General features: G+C 35.9%; 2 protein-coding genes across 2 annotated transcripts in view; both read left to right on the top strand.

Annotated features, from left to right (window-relative positions):
• The window catches only part of LOC126973332 (serine hydrolase-like protein), a 275,685-nt gene that overhangs the window by 203,357 nt on the left and 48,999 nt on the right, over positions 1–23,329 (top strand). The window lies entirely within an intron of this gene.
• Positions 892–21,492, top strand: LOC126973333 (low-density lipoprotein receptor-like). The gene is made up of 8 exons (XM_050820558.1): positions 892–1,060; positions 4,730–4,784; positions 5,973–6,029; positions 7,527–7,634; positions 9,971–10,087; positions 12,264–12,398; positions 14,042–14,222; positions 21,312–21,492. Exons 1-8 carry the CDS (start codon positions 1,033–1,035, stop codon positions 21,342–21,344), a joined length of 714 nt encoding a protein of 237 aa, XP_050676515.1. The 5' UTR covers positions 892–1,032; the 3' UTR covers positions 21,345–21,492.

A 23,329-nucleotide genomic window follows, 5' to 3' on the forward strand; every position in this document is an offset into this window, starting at 1 on the left:
ACTACGTTAAAAATCTTCTACCACATTTTTATAAAACAAAATAAAAAAAAAACAAAACAAAATAAAAAATCGAATAAACTTATAATATTGCAATAATTTATTATCATTTAATAAATATCACCCAAAAAAAACTTGCAAAACATGTTGCTATCTCGCGTTACAGTGATAATGTTTATATGGTCGTATTTAGTTGCGTCTAAGTTCGTTTTATTAATACCTACATTCAAAGTCAAATATTTTATGATACTAGAACCACCGGTTCGAAAGTAGTTTGAGGGATGGTTATGGTTTGTAAAGTGGCTTTGGTTCAGTTCAATGCAGCCCTGTTTCACTGCGACCAATGTGATCTATTGTGATAGCCACTATTAAATCTGACTCACTGGCTCACTGCTAACATATTAATTATAATTTATATACGTAGTACGTTGTTTTTTTTTATATTCTTCTGCCGGAATTTATTGGCAATTCTTTTGGAGGTGTTGACAAACGAGCGTACGATTCGTGATTTTAAGTGATCACCACAGCCTATGCTCTCTTGTAACAACAGAGGAATCTCAAAAGAGTTGCTGACCTTGATACACTGAGACACTATACACAAATCATATATCTTGCCCCATAGTAGCCATACCTACATACATATATACACACATAAATACATATAAAAACATTCATGCATGATTCGGAATCAAACATCCGTATTCATTACATAAATGTATGCAACTACCAGGATTCGGACCCAAGATCTCTAGCTCAGTTGGCAGGTTCACCAATCAATGGCTATATGATGCACGTAATATGTACATATCTAGACAAATCGAAAATATCCTATATTACTTGCCACGACATGCAGATTGAATATGACTTTTAAAGTTTATCAGTGTGTCACTGGCCTTTGTTCCATAGGGTCATGATAAATAATATTCAGTACTTTATCCTTAATGTTTTGTATTCTGTGGATTAGTATTGTTAAGTGTTGTTGAGTGTTCATGCATTAGTACCAACCGATGAGTAGAGAAGTGTTAATTAAGTGAGATGTTTCTAGTGTTACTCGTTTTATTGGGTAAGTTAAGTTAAGTGGAGGACAAATGAGCGTACGGGTCACCTGATGTTAGTGATCTCACATTCTCTTGCAACACCATTGGAATCACAGAAATTTTAGCGGCATTTTAGAAAGTTGTACAAGTGTAAGTGATTCGTCCCGGAAACACCGCACGCGTAAGCTCATTCCACAGCTTGGTTGTACGTGGAAGAAAGTTCCTTGAAAACCGCACTGTGGAGGAACGCCACACATCCAGATGGTGGAGATGATTACCTACTTTGTGGCGTGACGTGCGAAGGTGGAATATAGCAGTAGGAATCAGGTCAAACAGCTCTTAGGAATTCCTCCCCGTGATACACGTAGTAGAAGACACACAATGAAGCGACTACTTTAGGCAACACCAAGTGATCTTGCAGTTCACAAAGCACTAGCATATGTGGCCGGATCAGCGCTTTGTAGAGCGCAAGAATGTGGACCGGCTTGAAGTATATTACCGTGCTCCGTGACGCCCAACTTCTTTGGCTAATTTGACTTTGCCATCCAGATGACCGCGGACTGGACAATTGCTCGAGATTTTGCGACCCAGTATTCGGATAATTTACTAGTAGTAGGGATTTGCCGGTTCTCGCTCACAGTAGTGGGGATTCGCCGGTTCTGCCTACCGTGTTCTGGCGCACTTGTTTGTGATGCAGTCAAATAAACTTTATGCAAAGAGGCTTAAAGTAATCGCTTTTGCACCGTCATTACAAATATAAAATTTAAATTACTAAATCTACCTAAGAACATACAAGAAACTCAACAGGCAGTCTTTTAAATCAATGATTATTTTACATTACCTGTAATATAACAAATTAGTTTGTAACATGCTGCATCCAACACAAGAATCATGTTCAAGCTAGAAAGCGATTTAAATATCAAATATTTAATTAAAATTTAAAACGGCGCCTATTTCTGCCGCCAAGCAGTAATGTGTAAAAATTATTGTGTTTCAGTCTGTAGGGCGCTGAAGTTAGTGAAATTATAGGCTAAGGAGACATAACATCTTGTCTCAAGGTGACGAGCGCATTTGTAGTGTCGCGCAGAATTTCTGGGTTTTTCAAGAATCCTGAGTGGCACTGCATTGTAATGGTCAAGGCGTATCAGTTACCATCAACTGAACGTCCTGCTCGTCTCGTCCCTTATATTCATAAAATTAAATTAAATTAAAAAATTAACTGTTTGAGTATAAATTATTGTATATTGGATGCGTATTCATTGTTTTTATCGTGATTACTGTCTTAATAAGTAATCGCATCAAATAACGACGATACAGCAAGATAAAAAGCGAAAGGGAATCTATTCTTCTGTAACCGATTTTGATGCCCCAGTCTTAGAATTTTGCATAATACATAACTAAATCACACATCAAAATTGGTCTCGCATTATCAGACTGTCAGCTCGTCTAAATTCTAAATCTATGAGTATACCAGTACCAGTGGGAGGCTCCTGCACAGGATGCCGGCTAGATTATGGCGCAATGGCACAAAGGCGCCTACTTCTGCCATGAAGCAGTAATGTGTAAGCATAATTGTATTTCGCTCTGAAGGAGTGCAGCTAGTGAAATTACTGGGCAAATGAGATTTAACAATATCTTATGTCTCAAGGTGACGAGCGCAGAATTTTAGGGCTTTTTAAGAATCCTTATCAGCACTGCATTGTAACGGGGAGGACGTTATAACTACCATCAGCTGAACGTCCTGCTCGTCTTGTCCCTTATTGTCATAAAAAAATATACCTACCTAGCCGGGAATCACAGTCAAAATACTGTAATGGAACAGTACTTTTACATCATACCAGAGCGACCAAATCGACTCACGCACACATACACACTTGAGTGCCACATCATACGTTGCCGAGACTGGTCGCTGTCCCAGTTATAGTAATATCAACTTATCTGTGAAGTGGCAAAAATAAGAACTACGGTCGCCATGTTGAAATGTCATTCGACTGTCAGTGTCTACTACTTTCGAGTGTTCGATGCAATGACGTTCTATACATAAAGACAATGCACCTCATACAAAATCAAAGCTGTAATATGGCACATGCCACCAATGACACCATAATAACTTTCGAATGCAATGTCTATACATTTCTGCGTTTACTCAAGTTTTTTAAAATATTATTGGTCAAAAGACAGCAATGTAAACACTATTTCAGTTTCAACTGCGTATTTTGAATTTAGAACCCGATTTGGACAGTGACATCAGTGGAGTAGCAGTTAGGTATTTTTTAAACCCAGACGAAAAAGAGGGTTGCTATAAATTTTTCGTTCGTCAGTCTGTCCCTATTTTCCGATCAATATATGTTCAGTCGGAGGTTTTTTACGTTTTTAATAAAAAATCACACTCACATTATAAAGGGGAAAGTTTGTGTGTTCATTTATTGGGTTGTGTTTATATTTGTTACTTCTTTACGTTCTAAAGGGATTTGGATTTAATAAGTTAAGGTAACCTTCATTGAGAGAAACTAATACTCAAATATAATATTTTTATTTACATAAAATAATTAGTTAAACTTGTTATTTAAATGTTAACTTCCTTGAATTAGGTAAACAAAATTTGTCTTTTAGACTTAGATATCTTTTCCAGGGTATCTTTTTGTTATATGTAGTGTAAGCGGACATCAACATATATTTGCTTACAAAGACAGCTTTTGTCCAATTTTAAATTTGGTTAAATCCAAAAAAAAATTTAAAATAAAGTTAAATCCAAAACTTACATACTTTAGTGGTGAAATATAAATATGCTTTAAAATAGCACTAGTATGTAAGTGTTCACGTTCTTGTAAGCCGTTCACATTACAGAAAATACAATATTGGTAATAATTGTACAATAGGTCTTTAAAAAAAAATTAACAAAAAAACAACAGACTTTAAAAACTCTATTCCAAAACAATAGATATAATATGCACTAAAAAGTATAAAAATAATTGCGTATTTTTATACATTCACTTTAATAAATCTAATTCTAGTTACGATTATTGTTACTACGTGGAACTACTTCCAGTTATGAGCGACTTTGAAAATTACTGCCACGAAATAACATGTTAACTTGAACGAATATTTTAATGTTTGTCTGTTAATGTTAAAAGTAACAGAACGCCACTGGGACATTTTTGACGACCTTTTTATAAGCGAATGTGAGTCTATTTGTTTATAGAACTTCAATGATTCCAACACTGATCTGTATAAATACCACTGGACAGACTGCTCCATATGTTTGACGGCAAATTTTATGTGCCTATTCGAAGCGCCACTCGCGAGCGACCAGAGAACTAATTTTGACGTATAATTCAAATGGCTGCGAAGGAACGTACAATACTCTTTAGTATTTTTGCATTTTGAATTGATTTCGTTCGTTTTCCGTGTTATTTATACTACAAGAATCAACGTAATAAAGTACACAATTTATTTTCCCATCATCTTTCGATGAGCTGATCTTGTCATCTCTAGTTTTAGTACCGCAGACTCTCGCTACATGGCTGTTGGCCATCGCCAAAATGGCGACTAGCATACAAGCCCAAAAGCACTTTGACAGCCGCCAGTCCAGTGGTATTATAGTAGAGATCAGTGTTTAATATGTTAAAACCACTACAACATTCCGTCTCAATAAGATATCCTCAGTAAACTTACTTGCTCTCTTTTGTTTTCAGTTGTTCCAAATGTATTTGCGGTTAATATTGTCAGAGATTCTATCGACAACTACAAGTAAGTAAGCAAAGTACTTGGAGAAAACACCTACCTATTCTTAGCACCAAAATTTTGCTATCACAATCTCTTCTACACTCTGATCTTGACTACGCAGATTCTGGTTAACTAAGGCTTGGGTGCATCATACTAGCTGTTATAGTTAAGGTTTTAAATAAAATTTAACGCTGACTTTAACATAGACTGCGTAATGTGTTTCACCATCGTATTCCTTGACATAGTTAAAGTTAAAAAGTGAAATATCTAGTCAAAATCTAATATTTATATAAAACTTTTGACAGGTAGCTATTTGGATATTCAACATTAACAATGGTTTTAACCGGCGAACATTGGACGGTTTCGGTTAACAGTTACAGTTATGCTTAACCGGTACTTTTGCATAATTGTTAATGTTAAAGTTAGTTAATGTAAGCCAGAATAAAACAAACGGACACCTTAAAATACTTGAGCGTCTTCATGTTTTGCAATTAGATTATTATTTAGGTAACGCAAATAATAAATATAATCTCGTATTTGAATTTCTTTTTGACCGACTTCAATATGGATGAGGTTCCCAATTCGTTTAGTATTTTTTTATGTATGTACACCGTTTAGCTGATATTTACGAACCGATTTACGTGATTCTTCTTTAGTTTGATGCGAAATAATTGCCACTTGGACCCATAAAAATTTCGCATAGTTTGGCCCAGTAGTTTTCATTTTACATTTTTAATGAATTCTTTAGCATAATTTCAGCTGTCAAATGACTATAAAAACGAAATTTAAGATTATGCTAAGCTTATAAAATTATAATTGTAATAAATTTTTGAAGCCATATTGTAATTAGTTTTAAGTATTGATATTATGTCATTTAGTATACTTCTAGTTTTCTCTTAATTAATTATTTATAACATGCGACGAGTACACGGTAAAACCCGAATAGGTCTATGATTGTGCTTAAATTTAAGTAAAATTGTAAAATACTTTTTTTTGTGTGTAAATAAATAAATAAAAAAAATATACTCAGCTAAGTTCTACGTACCTAACTAAGTAAAGTCTGAGCATAGTCTCAGTGTGCTCTATAGATCTCAGCTTTAGTCTGATGAAAAGAATAGCTACGTGGAAGTGTACCAAGAATACAGGCAGCATTTCCGCGTTGGAAAAGATTGATTTTAATTATTTTTAATAAAATATTGTTTTTGTTTTCAGTCATATAAATAAGTATGAGAACACTCATCTAAGACGCAGCACTAGAGAAGCCTGCGGGTATGTTTACATAATATTTTTTTTATAAGTGATGTTATCTTTATATATATATAATTCTTCTGTGCGTGTGTTCACAGTGAACTAAACGGCTGAACCGATTTGAATGAATTTTTGTGTGCGTTTAAATGGATTCAAGGTTTAGATTCTCAATTATGTCCATATATAAATCTCCTGCCCATGTGTATGTATGTTAGTGAGCTATTCCTAACGGCAGGACCGATTTTTCCAATTTATGGTGTACAGGACAACGTCTTTCGGATCCACTAGTATAAATATGTATTTAAAAACAAGGGACGACCTTACAACAACAAACAGATCTTTTTTACGACATTTTGAAGTTGGTGCCTTGTTAAACATAAAATTAGGATGATATGATTACATGTACACTGTGATGCATTAAGTAATGTATTTCTCTCAGTATAGTATTCGAAAAATATGAATGGCAACTAGCTGTCATTTGAAAACACTTTAACTCTGAAATCTTACAGCAAAGTAACGTTAAGGCTTTATCTCAAAAATGCTTGGATTTGTTACATTACTTTGACAACCTTCTCCGAGATAAGTTGAAATTCCTGTACTGGTCAATTAAAGGTGAGAATCGGCCGGCAAAAGTTGTTTGGAAATCTAAATCTTAGCGACAAAATAAATTACATAGTAAACTCAAATAACTGTCATGTAATTTAAGAATGTAACGTTCTTTTACTCCGAAACTTTGCAACCAAGAAGATAACTTATCAAAGATTTACGGCCGTTTTTAATAACGTATCCCTAGTTACGGATACATTGCTATCACCGTATAATGACAAGATCTTATCTATCCATAGTTATGTCCAGTAAAGTAAATTTCGAACTGGCCTGCATATAGAAAGCTATTTATTGAGAAAAATATGAATAAGCACTTTAACGAGAGAAATATTATTAGTTTTTGATTTTGAAAAGTAATTGTATCTGACAAAATGAGTTCAAGTGAAGACAATGAGTGTAATTAACTAACTTTAACGCCACCTGGTAATATGAGAAGCGGTAGGAGTCATGAAGTTGCCCTATTCTTCGGCTTGCCCGGGGCATAAGAAGAATAAGGAAGTCCCAGGCCCAAGGGTATCGTAACTGAGGGCACTTAACAGTGGGAGGCTTCATTGCATAGGGTGCCGGCTAGATTATGGGTACCACAACGGCGCCTTTTTCGGCCGTGAAGCAATAATGTGAAAGCAATTACTGGGTAAATGAGACTTAGCATCTTATGTCTCAAGGTGATGAGCGCAATTGTAGTGCCGCTCAGAAGTTTCGGGTCTTTCAAGAATCCTGTGCGGCACTGCATCGTAATGGGCAGGGCCTATCAATTACCATCAGCTGAACGTCCGGCTGGTCTCGTCCCTTATTTTCATTAAAAAAAAAAGTACAATTGTGTGCATTTACTTCGCCTTGGCCCACATTTACACATTCATCCATCAATACCTCTTTTTCTGGCCGCTGAAGTAATGTAGTATTTTTCGGCAGGCCCGGTAAATGGCAGTGCAGAAATGGACAGTGCATCGATTCGAGGAAGTACTGCAATAACCTGCTTGACTGTGAAGACGAAAGTGACGAGAAAATGTGTGACACAAAGTAAGTTTATTAGGGTCCCGTAACCAAATGGAAAAAAACAGAAAGCCTTATGGATTTGTTATGTCTGTTTGTCACATACCATATTATACCCTCCCCCCGCACCGTCTTGCCTATTATAATTAAGGAACAGTAGCTGATGCGTATGGATCATCCAGAAATACGTTTTCGTTTGATTTTTAGAGTTCCGTTTGCCATTTGGCTACGGAATATGTATTCGTCATGTCTGTCCGGATGTATGTCACATGCAGCCGAAACTGTCACTTTTTTCCGAAACTGTTGTATTCTGTTTTGGGGGTTCTCCACTACTTAGAACTGAAACTCAAACATTTTTTTTATGAAACCAATATCTATGGATAGGTCTTAGATGATATTCAGGTTTTGAGTATCATTTTTTTTAAACTGAATAGTTTGCGCGGGGGACACTTAAGTGGTAAAATATGCCCCCCCCCCCCTGTAACTTCTAAAATAAGAATGACAAAAACAAAAAAAATATACGATGTACCATGCAAACTTCAGAAATTGGTTTGAACGAGATCTAGTAACAACTTTTTTTTTAATACGTCATAAATCTTTGTGGCATAGAAACTCCGAGTATAGCCCTCTCAATTGCCCTCTGAGCGATAAAGAGCAATTTTGAAATTTAATTGAATGAAATTCATAATACTATTATAGGATTTATGCCACTGCCAAATAATAAGAATATTTTTTTATTCGAGTTCAATTCTATAAGAATATTCTATAATTTTATAAGATTCCAGAAAACGCTCAAATAAATGTAAACAAAACGTTAAAGGTTACTATAACATAATATATGACTTTCTTAATGATATCACAGATAGAGAATGGAGCGACGGCCTATTATCAGGCTATTAAATAAGAAATTTTATTGTACGATATTTCATTGTAACGATATTTTATGTGACAAAAAAGAGGCTCGCTGTGCTTCTTTCGCCCGTGCTTTTTTAAGAACCGAGGCATAGTTTTTCGAATAGGTGGAAGTTTTTAACGTTCTATTAGTGATTTTAAATCCTATTTTAAATAAAAATATTTGAATTTAGTCAAGGGACAGATGTTGTGAAAGTATATGATGCAGTAATGACCTGAAGACGACATCTGGAACAAACTAACGAAAGGTTGTTCAAGACAGTCCAAAATGGTAGTTTTTGGAGGAACTTTTGCTAAGAGATTAAAAAGGAAATTAGGTATCTTTTGTTAAAGGGAAAACTTCTTTAGCGTCATTTTCAATATTTTTATGTAGTTATATTTTTTTGTTTCACTCAAAAACAAACAATAATGAATAAATAATGTAAATTGTAAACTGATCTGTGATCACATATTATTACTTTAAAGTTTCGAACTCAGATTGACATTTGACAGAGTTGTCAACTTGTCAGTCAGAACTTTAGAAACTTCAGAAATTGACAAGCTAATACATTATCTTGTTTACTCAGTCTACGCATTAGTTACCTACTATATCTTTAAAGCGACGTCACCAAATGGCCCAACGGAAGACCAGCGCTGGTTTTCAAACCACCAAATATGCTGAGTTGGGACCACTTTGTGACATATAGAAAATAATATTTCTCAATTTTGTTTTATTGTACTATATAGTCATGAATAAACTTTTTTTCTTTCTTCTTCTTTCTTTCTTCTTCATTGTGATTTGAAAGTCGATGAAACGAAAAAGCGACACTTAAAAGTGTCAGACATATAAAAACATATGATTTAACGTGGTAGAAAATAAGATAGGAAGCATTATTCAGTGTTTTGGTACCAGGCAATCATAGTTGAAGAACATAAATATGGTAGCGGAGATAGTAATGTCTTTCATAGCGGTTGGAATCATGTGTCATCCTAGCAACATGTACCACGACTTCACTATACAGTTTAGAGGTTATGAACACAATGCAGGTTTCACGTGTACTTTGTACGAACGCAATTTTTTATTGATATGGTTACCTATATCTATGTGTTGGATATATTTTCAAGATTCTCAGGGTAGTGAATAAATAAGACACATTATTTAGGTCCAAATAAAACATAAAATTTAGATTGACAATTAAGATCTATTTTAAGCACGCACACTAAAGTATTAAACCTAGCCTGTTTTTATCGGTTGTCTAGCAGCAAGAGGCTTTATATTATAGACGTATAAATTATCTAAGATATGGACAGCGTTTCCAAAGTACTTTTAACCCACAGAACAGTTTAAAAAGATTCTAATCTAACATTAGTAAGGTTTTATTTCTTTAGATTTGCCTCATTTCACACGCACGCAATATTTTCAAAACGATATCCAGTCTATGGTCATAATATTATTGTTTGAATGCTTTCAGCAAGCCATTGTACATTTGCCGGGATGGTACTAACGTAACAACAGATAAGCAATGTGACGGCGTTAAGGATTGTCCGGATGGCAGTGACGAAGCCCATGCGATTTGCAGAAATATTATGTAAGTAGTATGAAACATTCTTACGATAAAGACGCACAGTTTGTATTTGCTCGCCACCCGCATTTGATATAAGTTGTAATACGTGCGTAAAATTTACATTCCCCCACTCATTGCCGTAACAAGTATGTAGTGATGGGAAAGTTCAACATCGATATCGATATAAAATTTTTATTTACTGGCATCCATAGATAGATTTTTGACTAGATTAAATTCCGTGTCATTCCTGCCAAATCCTAAAAGATCAGGCGATATGGAGCTAGACTGTGGTCCATACCAGAAAGAGTTGCGAAAGACTGAAAGACCGAGAGACTGAAAACGCAAACACCAGTGAAGACGTTTAATAGATTTACCGGCCTTCCTGACCAAGGTCAATCAGCATCCATCAAACTTCGGGAGGAGTCCACAACTGTGCAGTGACGAAGCCCATGCGATTTGCAGAAATATTATGTAAGTAGTATGAAAAATTGTATATACAAATATAGTTAAGCTGAATTACAGACTGGCCGGAATTAACACGACGATAACTCATAATATTTAGATAATTATGGATTTTCACATAATAAAACCTAATTAAAATACTGACCTTAGTCCGACAACTTGGTGCGCGGCCGTCTCACGGGGTGACAGACGGTAGCGGGGAGGGGGTACTAAGATGTCAGTGGGTAGCGGTAATAATAGGGAAAAGAGAGCCCTCTCTACGCAAGCTCAGGAAAGTTAGCCCCCCAGTTTTTTTTTATTACATCGTTAGTTCGCCATTTGTTCTTGATTGTTCTCTTTAAACATTTGTTTATTCTCGATTTTTTTTTTAATTTGCAATTCATTAAAATTGGTTAGGTTAGGTTATGTTAGAACAGTTAAAACAACGCCAGAACCAAATAGTAGGCGTTTCTCCCCATTTTTAATTAATTGTTTTTAAATAAACAACAAAAGAGCAAACAATTATTTATAGCGAACAATTAAGAACAAACTACGAACTAACGATATGCGATATTGAAAATTCAAAAATAGAAAAAAAGCTCGAAATTATAAAATTCATTTTTATTATTCTGACGCAATTAAATAACTAACTCTACTTTTTAATGTAGGTATTGCAATTTTTGTAATAAGTAATAAATTTTGAAATTGCGCGTAGAGTTAGTTATTTAATTCTGTCACAATATAGAACATTAAGGATAGATTTAGTAGTGTAAATATACAAAATGGAACACGAGAGCTACATATATGCGCATCCGCTAGACTTATCCGCCATTTTATGACCGGTGACAGAAATAAAGAAAAGTTGATAGGTTTCAAAGCGAGTGACAGCTGACAAAGCTTTAATTTTTGGGCCAACTAACAGATAGCACTACAGTCTTCTGAAAACGTCACTATAAGGTGTCTGTCCCACCCCTGGGGTTACGGCAGTCTCACGCGTTGACCTTCCCCGCAATACCACACAGCAACAAATGCGATTTAAACAAAATCTTACGAAAATTATGGAAAATGGCACACATTTTTTTTACATACAGCCTATCTACATCAAAATTATAATTATCATGAATTAATAAATAATTTGTAATATTAAATGTCTTTTCGTCTTAATTAGGGACACATTTATTTATTCCAAAAATGTTAATGATTTTCAGCGGCATACCCACGTAACACACAATGTAAAGTTTGGGCCGCCGTTCTTTGCATAAGGGTCCTGTTTTTTAGTGATTTTATTACAAATGTATAATTTTCAGAGTTTTCCCTATACTTTAGTATAAGACGTACTTTGGCAAATTTCATAGTTCTAGGTCAAAGAAAAATACCCTAAAAATTTTGATTCCCTTGAGAGAGTCGAAATTTATATTATTTCTTGGATTGAGAGAGTACTTCAGTATAGGTTTTTCCCCAAAAGATATTGAATAAAACTTTTTTCCCCAAAAAAAATCTCGGAAGGGGGAATATTTTGTTGTAAAAAAGGCAAAAAAGGCATTTATTTTCTCAAAATTGATTCCTTTAGAATTCTTTTTGATGTCATTTCTTATACTACTAGATACTACTACCGCTTCGGAAACAAATGGCGCTCTGAGAGAGAAGAAGCGGCGCAAGAAACTCTCCAGCATTCTTTTTTTTTGCGCTCTTTTCAATAAAAGTATACAATATTGTACAGTTGCTATAAAATAAAAGTAAGTAAGATTATATTTTGCAGATGTCCAGACTATCTATTCCGGTGCACTTATGGAGCGTGTATTGATGGGACGGCTCTGTGTAATGGCGTCCAAGATTGCGCAGACAACTCTGATGAGCTGCACCATAAATGTAGAAACGAGAGTGATACTGTTGGGTAAGTACCATCAGCGCCACCTCCACGAGAGAGGTTTTTTTCATGGTTATAAGGAACGAGACAAGCAGGACGTTCCGTGCCACTCAGGATTCTTGAAAAACCCAAAAATTCTAAGCGGCACTACAATTGCGCTCGTCACCTTGAGATATAAGATTTTTAGTCTCATTTGCCCCATTTCACTAGCTACGGCGCCCTTCGGACCGAAACACTATTATTGTGTTTCGGTCCGAAGGGTGACAGACTCCAAAAATGACAATAATCGTAACTAGGATTAAATTAATTTATTAGATTGTATAAAAATACGCAATTATTTTATACTTTTTAGTGCATATTATATCTATTGTTTAGAAATAGTGTTTTCGAAGTCGGTTGTTTTATTGTTATTTTTTTTTTATTTTATGATTTTTAGTGAATTTGAAGTACACTAACTAACAATTTGGCTAAATATGTGTAGATATATTAAAATTTTCAATGCAGCAATGAACGTAAGCGCTTTGCAATTTGATTACAGACGGTTAGAAATTCTGCCACAGTTCGCACCCTTCCTGTAAGTCGTTAAGGAGTCCCATTGATCACCATATTCGACTACGACAATTACTTGATCATAACTATGTTATGGTAGATGACTTAAATATCCGGATAGCTAAAAAAGATTCGGCCGGGTATCGTTAATTTGCTGCTAAGAATTGAAGAGTGCCGTTACACGGATTTCGTAATCAGAACCTAACCAAACTCTCACCAAAGTATCTTTGAAGTATATTCTTTCCAATAAAAAAGAATCATCGAAATCGGTTGGCGCGATATTGAGTTATTCGTAAATTTATCATCCACTTTGCTATAGGTACGTATGTATAGCAAATTTAAGACTTTTATGGTTTTCTCATAGATGCCACTGTCTGATCTGGACCAAATTACAACGGGACCACACGGGAAGCACCAGCTTTCAAATAAAAAAAGAATTATCAGAATCGGTTCACCTAGTCGAAAGTTTTGAGGTAACAAACATAAAAAAACCGACGAATCGAGAACCTCCTCCTTTTTTGAAGTCGGCTAAAAAACGGAGATAGCCGAAATCCACCACGTTTTCACTTTTTTTTATGGAAAAGGAGGACAAACGAGCGTACGGGTCACCTGGCGTCAACTGATACTGAGGTGCACCAGACCAGAGATGGCTGTTCGCTTTCAAACTTAGCAGGATTATACTTCGTCACCATAATATTGTAATTAGGTACTATTTCAAACTTATGCCAAAGTTCACTGCACGTTTCATACTTAAAAAAATTTAAAAGTCCCGTCTCTTATTACGTAGTACTTACATCCTCTTTGTTACACAGTTCGATTCCTTTCTAAGCTAATATTTATTAAAATTTATATCTAAGGGCTTTAAGAAGTGCGAGAGTCACGCTGCCGTCTTATGACGTCAGCACAATCGGGCAAGACTCGTCCGGGTTACTTACGAGTACTACCACACTCGCACAAAATACCGGTGTGAAGTAGCGGCCTAGTGCCGCTATGTTTTGCAGTGATCACTTAACATTAGGTGACCTGTACGCTCGTCACCTTTGTTGTCGTTTTCTTTGGCGTAAGAAAAAAACGCCTCTTATTACGTAGTACTTACTTCCACTACTTGTTATTTTCTTCAGATACAAGTTCAAATGTGGCGACGGAGAACTGATAAACGTGTACTACGCATGTGACGGCGAAGTCCACTGCGCCGACGGCTCGGACGAGACGCTCCGCGCATGCGCCGGGGCTACTTGCAGCACCAACCTTTTCCAGTGTGCGTACGGAGCATGTGTGGATGAGGCCGCCGATTGTAACGATGTGAGTTACCTGCGTGTACGATGGTTTATATTGTTATGAAGTATGTTGCTTGTATGTACGATTCTTTGTATTATTACGATGTAAGTTGCCTGCGTGTACGAATGTTTATATTGTTATGATGTATGTTGCTTGTGTGGCCGATGTTTTGTATTATTACGATGTAAGTAACCTGCGTGTACGAAGGTTTATATTGTTATTAAATATGTTGCTTGTGTGTACGACGCTTTGTATTATGACGATGTAAGTTACCTGCGTGTACGAAGGTTTCATCTGAAGATTCTGTAGCTGGGGCAGAGAGATCGGTCCTGAGTAGGGTAACCATCCATCTGGACTAATCCAGATAAGTCTGGACTTTTATACTATAGTCCGTATTTTGTCAAGACTTGTCCGAAATCTATCTTTAATTATATGGAATATAGTTATAAAACGACTTATTAACTTATAGCACATAACGTATATAATGTTTACGAGAAATGAAGTCTAAACGGGATCAACTAAAAAGTCCGGATTTTTATCCAAATGTCAAATTACTAAAATATGGTAATGATAGATTTAGTAGTGCAAATATGCAAAATGGAACACGAGAGTTACATACATGCGCAAACGCTAGAAGTTGCCGCCATTTTATGACCAGGTGGGCAATGACACAATTAAAGAAAAGTTGAAAGGTTTCAAAGCGAGTGACAGCTGAGAAAGCTTTAATTTTCGGGCCAACTAACAGATGGCACTACAGTCTTCTGAAAACGTCACTTTAAGGCGTCTGTCCCACCCCTGGTCTGGTTGAAACTCTTGGCTTGCAATGTAGATAATTGCGAATCCGTATAACAGAGGTCCGGATAATAGTCGATACTATAGTACACCCTCAAGTAATTCATACCTCTAGCTAAACTATCACAGGTGTGAACACTTCGTTAAAATATTGCGGTGAACTGTTAGAACACTAAAACAAATTGACATAGGTACAAATCGAGAGTGTAAGACGTAACTTGTCATGTACACTAAAGTAATATATTTGCCTGTTATAAAAATGATGTAGTGATATTTACTAAGGAAACAAACAGATACATCACTATAGTAAAAAATGAAAATAAATAATGTATATAAATTACATTATTGGATATATCCTAGAATAGCTTCACTGAGAATACAAAAGAATACATGTTCGAAGTAAATCCATTGAACAGCATTATATTACAAATATTGCTTAGTAGATAATATTAATTACTTATAACCATGTAAAAGTCGTAAACGCTTATATGACCTTTATTATGAGAAACATTACAATAATAGTGAAGAATTTAAAATATATGTAAAAAAAATACTCCAAGCTTTTTAAAATAGTTTGTCATGAAGCGAAAACACGTTTCATTGCAGATAAAATTAAAAACAGTAATAATAAAGTAAAAGCGACTTGGAGTGTAATTAACAATGAAACTGGTAGATCGAATTGCCGTAACACCTCTATCTGTTTAAATATTAATAATCGCGTTATAAATTCGGAAATAGAAATTGCAAATGAATTTGATAAATACTTCTCCGAAATCCCGATTGTCACGACCAAATACCTTAACTCTTAGCCAAAAGCAGCATATGATATGCTTAAATTACACGTACCAGTATCTTCTACTGACTTGAAATTTAAGTATGTTACAGGTAGCGATATAATAAAAATCTTCAAATTAATTAACCTAAAAAATACAAAAGACCTATGGGGCCATTCGACTAATATTGTTAAATACATACTTGACATTATAGCACCTGAATTAGCAATAATATTTAATGAATGCATAGATGAGGGTGTGTTCCCTGACCTCATGAAATACAGCAAAGTTATACCTTTGTTTAAATCGGGCAGTTCTTTTGACCCTGCTAATTTCAGACCTATTTCAATGCTGCCTGTTTTTAGTAAAATTTTTGAAAAACTTTTGCTTCAACAGCTACAAATGCATTTTTGTAAATTAATGAACAAAAATCAGTTTGGTTTCACTAGGGGTTTATCAACAATTAATGCGGGTACTAGACTCATTGAGCACATCTTTGACGCCTGGGAAGAGTCACAGGATGCATTGGGCATTTTTTGTGATTTGTCAAAAGCATTTGACTGCGTCCACCATGAAACTTTACTCCTAAAACTAAAGCATTATGGAGTGAAAAATAGAGCCCTAAATCTGTTAAAATCATATTTAAGCGAAAGAGTTCAGATAGTCGATGTAAATGGCAAACGGTCTTCGGGTAAACCTGTGCGAATAGGTGTTCCTCAGGGTTCTATTCTCGGTCCTTTCTTGTTTCTTATATATATTAACGATCTACCGTTTGTGGTAGATGATAGCCATGAGATTGTATTGTTTGCTGATGATACTTCACTTATTTTTAAAGTGAAGCGACGTGCGGATATTGATGACGAGGTAAGCAATGCACTCTCAAAGATAGTGCGTTGGTTTGAGACGAATAATCTGCACTTAAACAGTAAAAAAACAAAGTGTTTACGGTTCATTACACCAAACACAGCGGAGGTACAAACCAACGTACTTATAAATGACCAGAGATTGGAACTTGTGGACACTACGGTCTTCCTGGGTATCACGTTAGATAAAAAGCTTCAGTGGGGTCCACATATTAATTACCCATCTAGCAGATAGACTCAGCTCTGCGGCATATGCAGTTAGAAAGATTAGAGAGTACACGAATGTTGCGACCGCTAGATTAGTGTACTTTAGTTATTTTCACAGCATCATGACGTACGGTATATTACTATGGGGTCATGCTGCTGACATTGATATAGTGTTTGCTCTGCAAAAGAAAGCTGTTCGTGCTATATATCAGCTTGGTTATAGACAGTCTCTCAAAGAAAAATTTAAAGAAATAAATATTATGACTGTTTATTGTCAGTACATTTATGAAAATTTAATATATGTTCACAAAAATCGTCACCTTTTTGCTCTTAATAGTGATTTTCATTATTATAACACTAGAAATAAGGGATTGCTTGTAACTAATTCTAGTAGGCTTCATAAGATACATAATAGCTTTAAGGGTAAATGTATACACTTCTACAATAAAGTCCCAGCCACTGTTCAGGCATTGTCTATAAATAAATTTAAATGTTTTATAAAAAAATGGCTCTGTCGTAAATCCTATTACTCCACTGCTGAATATCTAAATGATCGGACCGCCTGGGACTAGATTGTGATTATTTTATAGCAACTGTACAATATTGTATATTTTTATTGAAAAGAGCGCAAAAAAAAAGAATGCTGGGAGAGTTTCTTGCGCCGCTTCTTCTCTCTCAGAGCGCCATTTGTTTCCGAAGCGGTAGTAGTATCTAGTAGTATAAGAAATGACATCAAAAAGAATTCTAAAGGAATCAATTTTGAGAAAATAAATGCCTTTATGCCTTTATGCCATGTGGTGCCTTTAGTAAGGCAGAAACCCCAGGCGAGTAACCATTGATCCGTCCGGTCCTATTTACTATTAACCATTTATCTATAACCATTACAGTACTGGTCCGAGTAACCATTTTAACCAATTAATAGTAGAAATCCGCGTACTCACAAATAGAACCATTAATTATAGTTATTAAACAAGTGTCATAGATTAATTTAGTACTTTAAGTAAATAAATACTTTTACCATAAAACCAATACATATATTTACCCCTAAGTGCACCCCTTTTCATGGTCCTTCGAGCCGGATTTATTAAACTTATACAGACCCAATTATACAGACATGACAACAGAACGTTAAGTTATATAAACAATACAATATTTAGGCGAATACACAATATTATATAAATCAAGACACTGACAGACATACTGATGGATATTATAATGAATTAATATAACAAGGTTTAAGGTAAGGGCTGTAATTATTGTTGTTTTAACTTATTCTTAAATGACGCAATAGAGAAGTGCAAAAACAGGTCGACATTAATGTGATATTCCACTGAAGAACACATTCTGTGAAGAAACCCAATATTGGTTCTAGGAGTCGGTAGGTTGAAAGTTCTGTGCGTGTGTATAGACCTGGCACGAACACTGTATGGCAAAAGCTCGAGAAGTTCGGAACAAGTTAGTTCATGCACACATATTTTTCTTAAGTTGATACAGTAGTTTTACCAGTGGGAGGCTCCTTTACACAGGATGCCGGCTAGGTTATAGGTACCACAACGGCGCCTATTTCTGCTGTGAAGCAGTAATGTGTTCGGTCTGAAGGGTGCCGTAGCTAGTGAAATAACTGGGAAAATGAGACTTAACATCTTATGTCTGAAGGTGACGAGCGCAGTTGTAGTGCCGCACAGAATTTTTGGGGTTTTTCAAGAATCCTGAGCGGCACTGCATTGTAATGGGCAGGGCGCATCAATTACCATCAACTGAACGTCCTGCTCGTCTCAACCCTTAGTTTCATAAAAAAAAACAGTCTGTCAAGTGACGTCTTTGGCTTGTGAAAGTAAATTGTATATTTTTAAACGTTCGTTGTAGTTAGCCCTACCACCTTTCATAAGATAGTTTTAAACACGCAAGAATTTCTTTTGTACAGCCTTTGATAGTGATTCCTCTCGGCTTCAGATTGACGAGTGCGCTGATGGTTCGGATGAGTCAGATCTCCTCTGCAATAGAACCAGAGTCATCACCACAACTACTACAACGCAGGCTCCAGTCATTGAATCATTCGAGTAAATATCTCTTATATATCCCAATGAATACATTAGATATACAAGGCCGTCCGTTTATCTGAGTCCTCGCCTGCGGGGTACAGGGGCGCGGGGGTATGACGACAAAGGGGACTGAGACAGGTGCGGGCTGCGGGCTAATTTTTGTAATCGCTCATTTCGTGTATAGGTTTTGCCACCAATAATCATGCTTGCTTACTCATAAAAAAACATGCTCAAAGCAAACGTACCGGACAGACGTGCTGCTATTTGGCAACAGGCTCTTGGACAAAATGGATGTACAAAGATATAGTGACAGTGATATCCATACAGAACTCAATAAAATAATCATAGTCGCCCGCCGCGGATCGAGATCAAATCGATAATAGCATGCTAAATGCTAATAAGCAAACCTGTTCAGACGCGCTCGGAGCACGCCCCCTTCTACCCGCGCCTCAGGTAGCATGCTCGAAAATCAAACGTCGTTTGATTTTTAAGCACGCTCTAAATAAGTATGCTCATTACAGTACACACGTGCTACTAATGAGCACATGCTCAATAAAAGCATGCTTTCGTGCTAGTAGTGAGCACGTCTGTCCGTACCTTACCTTATATCTCTCTAAGCGCCCCCACCACCCGCACCTGTCTCAGTCCCCCTGTACCCCTGTACCCCGCAGGCGAGGACTCAGATAAACGGACGGCCTATAGCTACTAAGGCCAACGAGACGAGTTGAAGAAAGTAAACAAACAGACCGTTACTGAGTTACATTGCGATAACGAGCGATTATTATATCTGTCCCTGTCACTCGTACGCAGTAATAGCGTCAGTTGGAGGTCAGTTGTACCAGTGGGAGGCTCCTTTGCACAGGATGCCGGCTAAATTATGGGCACCACAACGGCACCTATTTCTGCCGTGAAGCAGTAATTTGTAAGCATTATTGTGTATCGGTTTGAAAGGCGCCGTAGCTAGTGAAATTACTGGGAAAATGAGACTTAACATCTTATGTCTCAAGGCGACGAGCGCAGTTGTAGTGCCGCTCAGAAGTTATGGGGTTTTTCAAGAATCCTGAGCGGCACTGCAGTGTAATGGGCAGGACGCATCAATTACCATCAGCTGAACGTCCTGCTCGTCTCGTCCCTTATTATCATAAGAAAAAAGTTGGTCGATGACAGCTGGCGTTGTGTATTTCGTGGTACAGGGAAGCAGTCAGTACCGCAGCTGTCAACATCTGGTCCGCCATTTTGTGAACCATACCTGTTTGTATTGCGTTGGCAGTGATACGTCTTTTTCGTTTCCTTAGACCGTACGTATTACTTTTCTTGTTGATTTTTGCTGTTATTGTGATTAGTTGTTGATTGGCTCTTGATAACCTTTGTTATATATCAATCCTTTTCTTTCTTTGAATTCTTATTTGCGTTCTTTATCACATCTTGTTGCCCGTACTATCAGTAATCATATTTGCTACTTAAACTAAGCGTACAACTTACATTATACTTTTTTTAATAATTTATAAGTACACACAACAGAAGTCCAAGAAATACATAAAGTCCGGCCTGCTATAACCATTAGACCGCGTGCAACGCAGCGCTGCTCGAATAGAAATAGATCATTTGGCAAGAGTAAGCAGAAAACACGCAAACATGGTGTTTTTAGACAAGTTTTGTGGTGAAAGTATAGCATTTGGAGCTATGAAGACTACTTAATCCTGTTACACATATCCTTAAGTCTTATTTGTAGGTTGCTAATGCTTGCTGTTGGTTATAGTTAACACTGCCGAGCCTTTTTGAACTACCACTTTTCTTTGAAGTTAAACAAGTTTTTTGGCATGGCGTGACGCATTTTTTTGGTACTTCTCTCAGAAAATTTATTCCTATAGCTTGTACTTTTTTGTGTAGGTTCATTTATTCAGATTAGTAGTGAATAACGAGGATTGTAAGCATATAAACTGATTTCCACCCAAAAATTTTGAAAATATTGGCTTTGTTACATAGATGGCGCGCAAGAGGTTCTATCTAGACGTATTAATCATCTAGGGTTTAAGGTTTTACACGAAAGAAACTCTTCTTCTTTTCTTATAATCAAGATTTTTATACAATCAAATTTATAATTTAAATAGCCTGACGGACGCTCCATTCTCAATCTGTAATATCATTAAGAAAGTCAACTTTATCAAAGTAACCTTTACCAGAAAAACGGCACATAAAAGTATATCTACATATAGGGAGAAAATCTTATTCATTCAATTTATGTGGTAAGAGTTACGACAAAACTGTGGTTATTTGAAAAAGCACGAAAATGGTGGTAAAAGTTTTAACCAATCTGGCAATTTGAAGACACTAAAATAGACACCAAGCTACTTAAAACCTTATTCAGCTTTGAACATTTTCTTGATTCTTGTTGTAAAAGTATGTATACATTGTACCTATGTATTCTTGTTTCAGGAAAAAGCCCAAAAGGTGCCAGATACCTACTAGGATTGAAAATGGGGTAATTCGGGTCGACGGCGCCTCAAACCCTAGTGAGGACTTCATAATATATACTGTAGTGTGTCTTCCTGGGTACAAATTGGTTGGAACTGCGACAGTCATCTGCTTAACTGGAGTTAGTTCTGAGATACCAGAGTGCGTTCGTGAGTATTACTTTACTTTATTTGACTTTTTTCTTTGTTTATTTGATTGAAAAAGTTCTCCTTGCTAATTGATTCCTCAGAACGGATGTGCAAGGCAAGATTTTCCTCGCAATACGCGCAGTTGTAGAATGCCAAATGCAATCAATATGATACGCGGTAGAAGATGCAGAGAGAACTCACATCTTTACGCAACGCCAAAGAATCAAGCTGATAGGTGATGACTTACTTGATCGTAGACCGTCGAAGTATTTCAACACACTACCAGCGTTGGTTATACGCGATTTTTTGGTGTCCATGTCGTCGTCATGGACACACCGAACAATTCCAAACCAGTTCCAAGTGAGTAGCGGTGGAAACTTCCTTGAAAAAGCACTTCTGAGGAACGCCACACATCCAGATGGAGAGTATGATATACAAATTGGTGGCAGAGATACTCCATATACAAATTGAAATTCAAAATCACTTTATTCATGTAGGTCACGGGAATGACTCTTATCAATGTCGAAAGAAATATTTTTTCTTATTGAATCTACCGCTTCTTCATAAAGGGTTGAGCTAATGAGAAGAAGTAGCAAGAAACTCATTGCCACTCTTTTAAATCAAGATTTACATTTCAATTACACAATGACTTTCTATACATATGGACATATATGTAGATAAGTAGTATTAAAAATTGTGAAATCGACATATTTAATGAAAGTTTATATAATTTTAAAATAACAATTAAGAAGCACTGTACCATAGAACTCAAATATTAGTTGTACTTACATACTTTCATTGTGATTGTAAATAATATAACGCTGTGTACAATAGTTAGATTTACAATTTTATAGTGATAAGATCTTTATTTTTATTTTATATTTCACATGTTTTACTTTGTAATCGTTTTTGTACCTAAATTAAATAAATAAATATCATTCGCAGTCTGATAACGGAACGGCAAAAGTGTGCTTAAAGACAATGGAAGCACACTTTGCTCCTTAGTCGTGTGCCAATCAACAAGCTTAAGTATGCTATGAAAAGTGCCTAAATTAGACATTAACGACTCAAAAAATATGGTGTGTCATGTCATGTAAGGTTATTTCTATTTATATAAGATTGATATGCAAAAAGCGTAAGTAATTTAATAAAAACTAATATTTTTTCAATAATTATTGACAAGTCCCCAACAAGACCTGCATGTCAGAATGGGACAGATGAGAGGACACAGTCAGAAATGAAAACAATAGAGTCGCTCTTTTCAACCGACTTCAAAAAAGGAGGAGGTTCGTCGGTATGTTTTTTTATGTTTGTTACCTCAGAATCTTTGACTGGGTGAACCGATTTTCGTATATATTTATAAATAATAATTATTTTTTATTTGAATGCTGGTGTGACTTCACGGGTCCCTTTGCAATTTGGTCCAGATCTGACCATGTCAAACATGAGAAAACCATAAAAGTCTTAAATTTACTATAAGTATGTTCGCAAAAAATTTACGAATAACTCAATATAGCGCCAACTAATTTCAATAATCCTTTTTTATTGGAAATGATATACTTCAAAGGTAGTTTGATGATAGTTCGGTTTGGTTCTGCTTATGGGATCCATGACAAAGTAACGGAACTCTTCAATTCTTAGGAGCAAATTAACGATACTAGGCCGTATCTTTTTTATGCTATCCAGTAATTTTATGTAAATAAAAAAAATATATTTGAGTACTAGTTTCTCCCATAAAGGTTACTTACTAAAGTAACATATATAAACACAAGCCAATAAATAAACAAACAAACGCAACAAATATTTTGATTAAAAACGTAAAAAAACCTCGAAAACGATCGAAAAATAGGG

The sequence above is a fragment of the Leptidea sinapis genome, chromosome 29, assembly GCF_905404315.1.
Source record: "Leptidea sinapis chromosome 29, ilLepSina1.1, whole genome shotgun sequence".
Taxonomy (NCBI): domain Eukaryota; kingdom Metazoa; phylum Arthropoda; class Insecta; order Lepidoptera; family Pieridae; genus Leptidea; species Leptidea sinapis.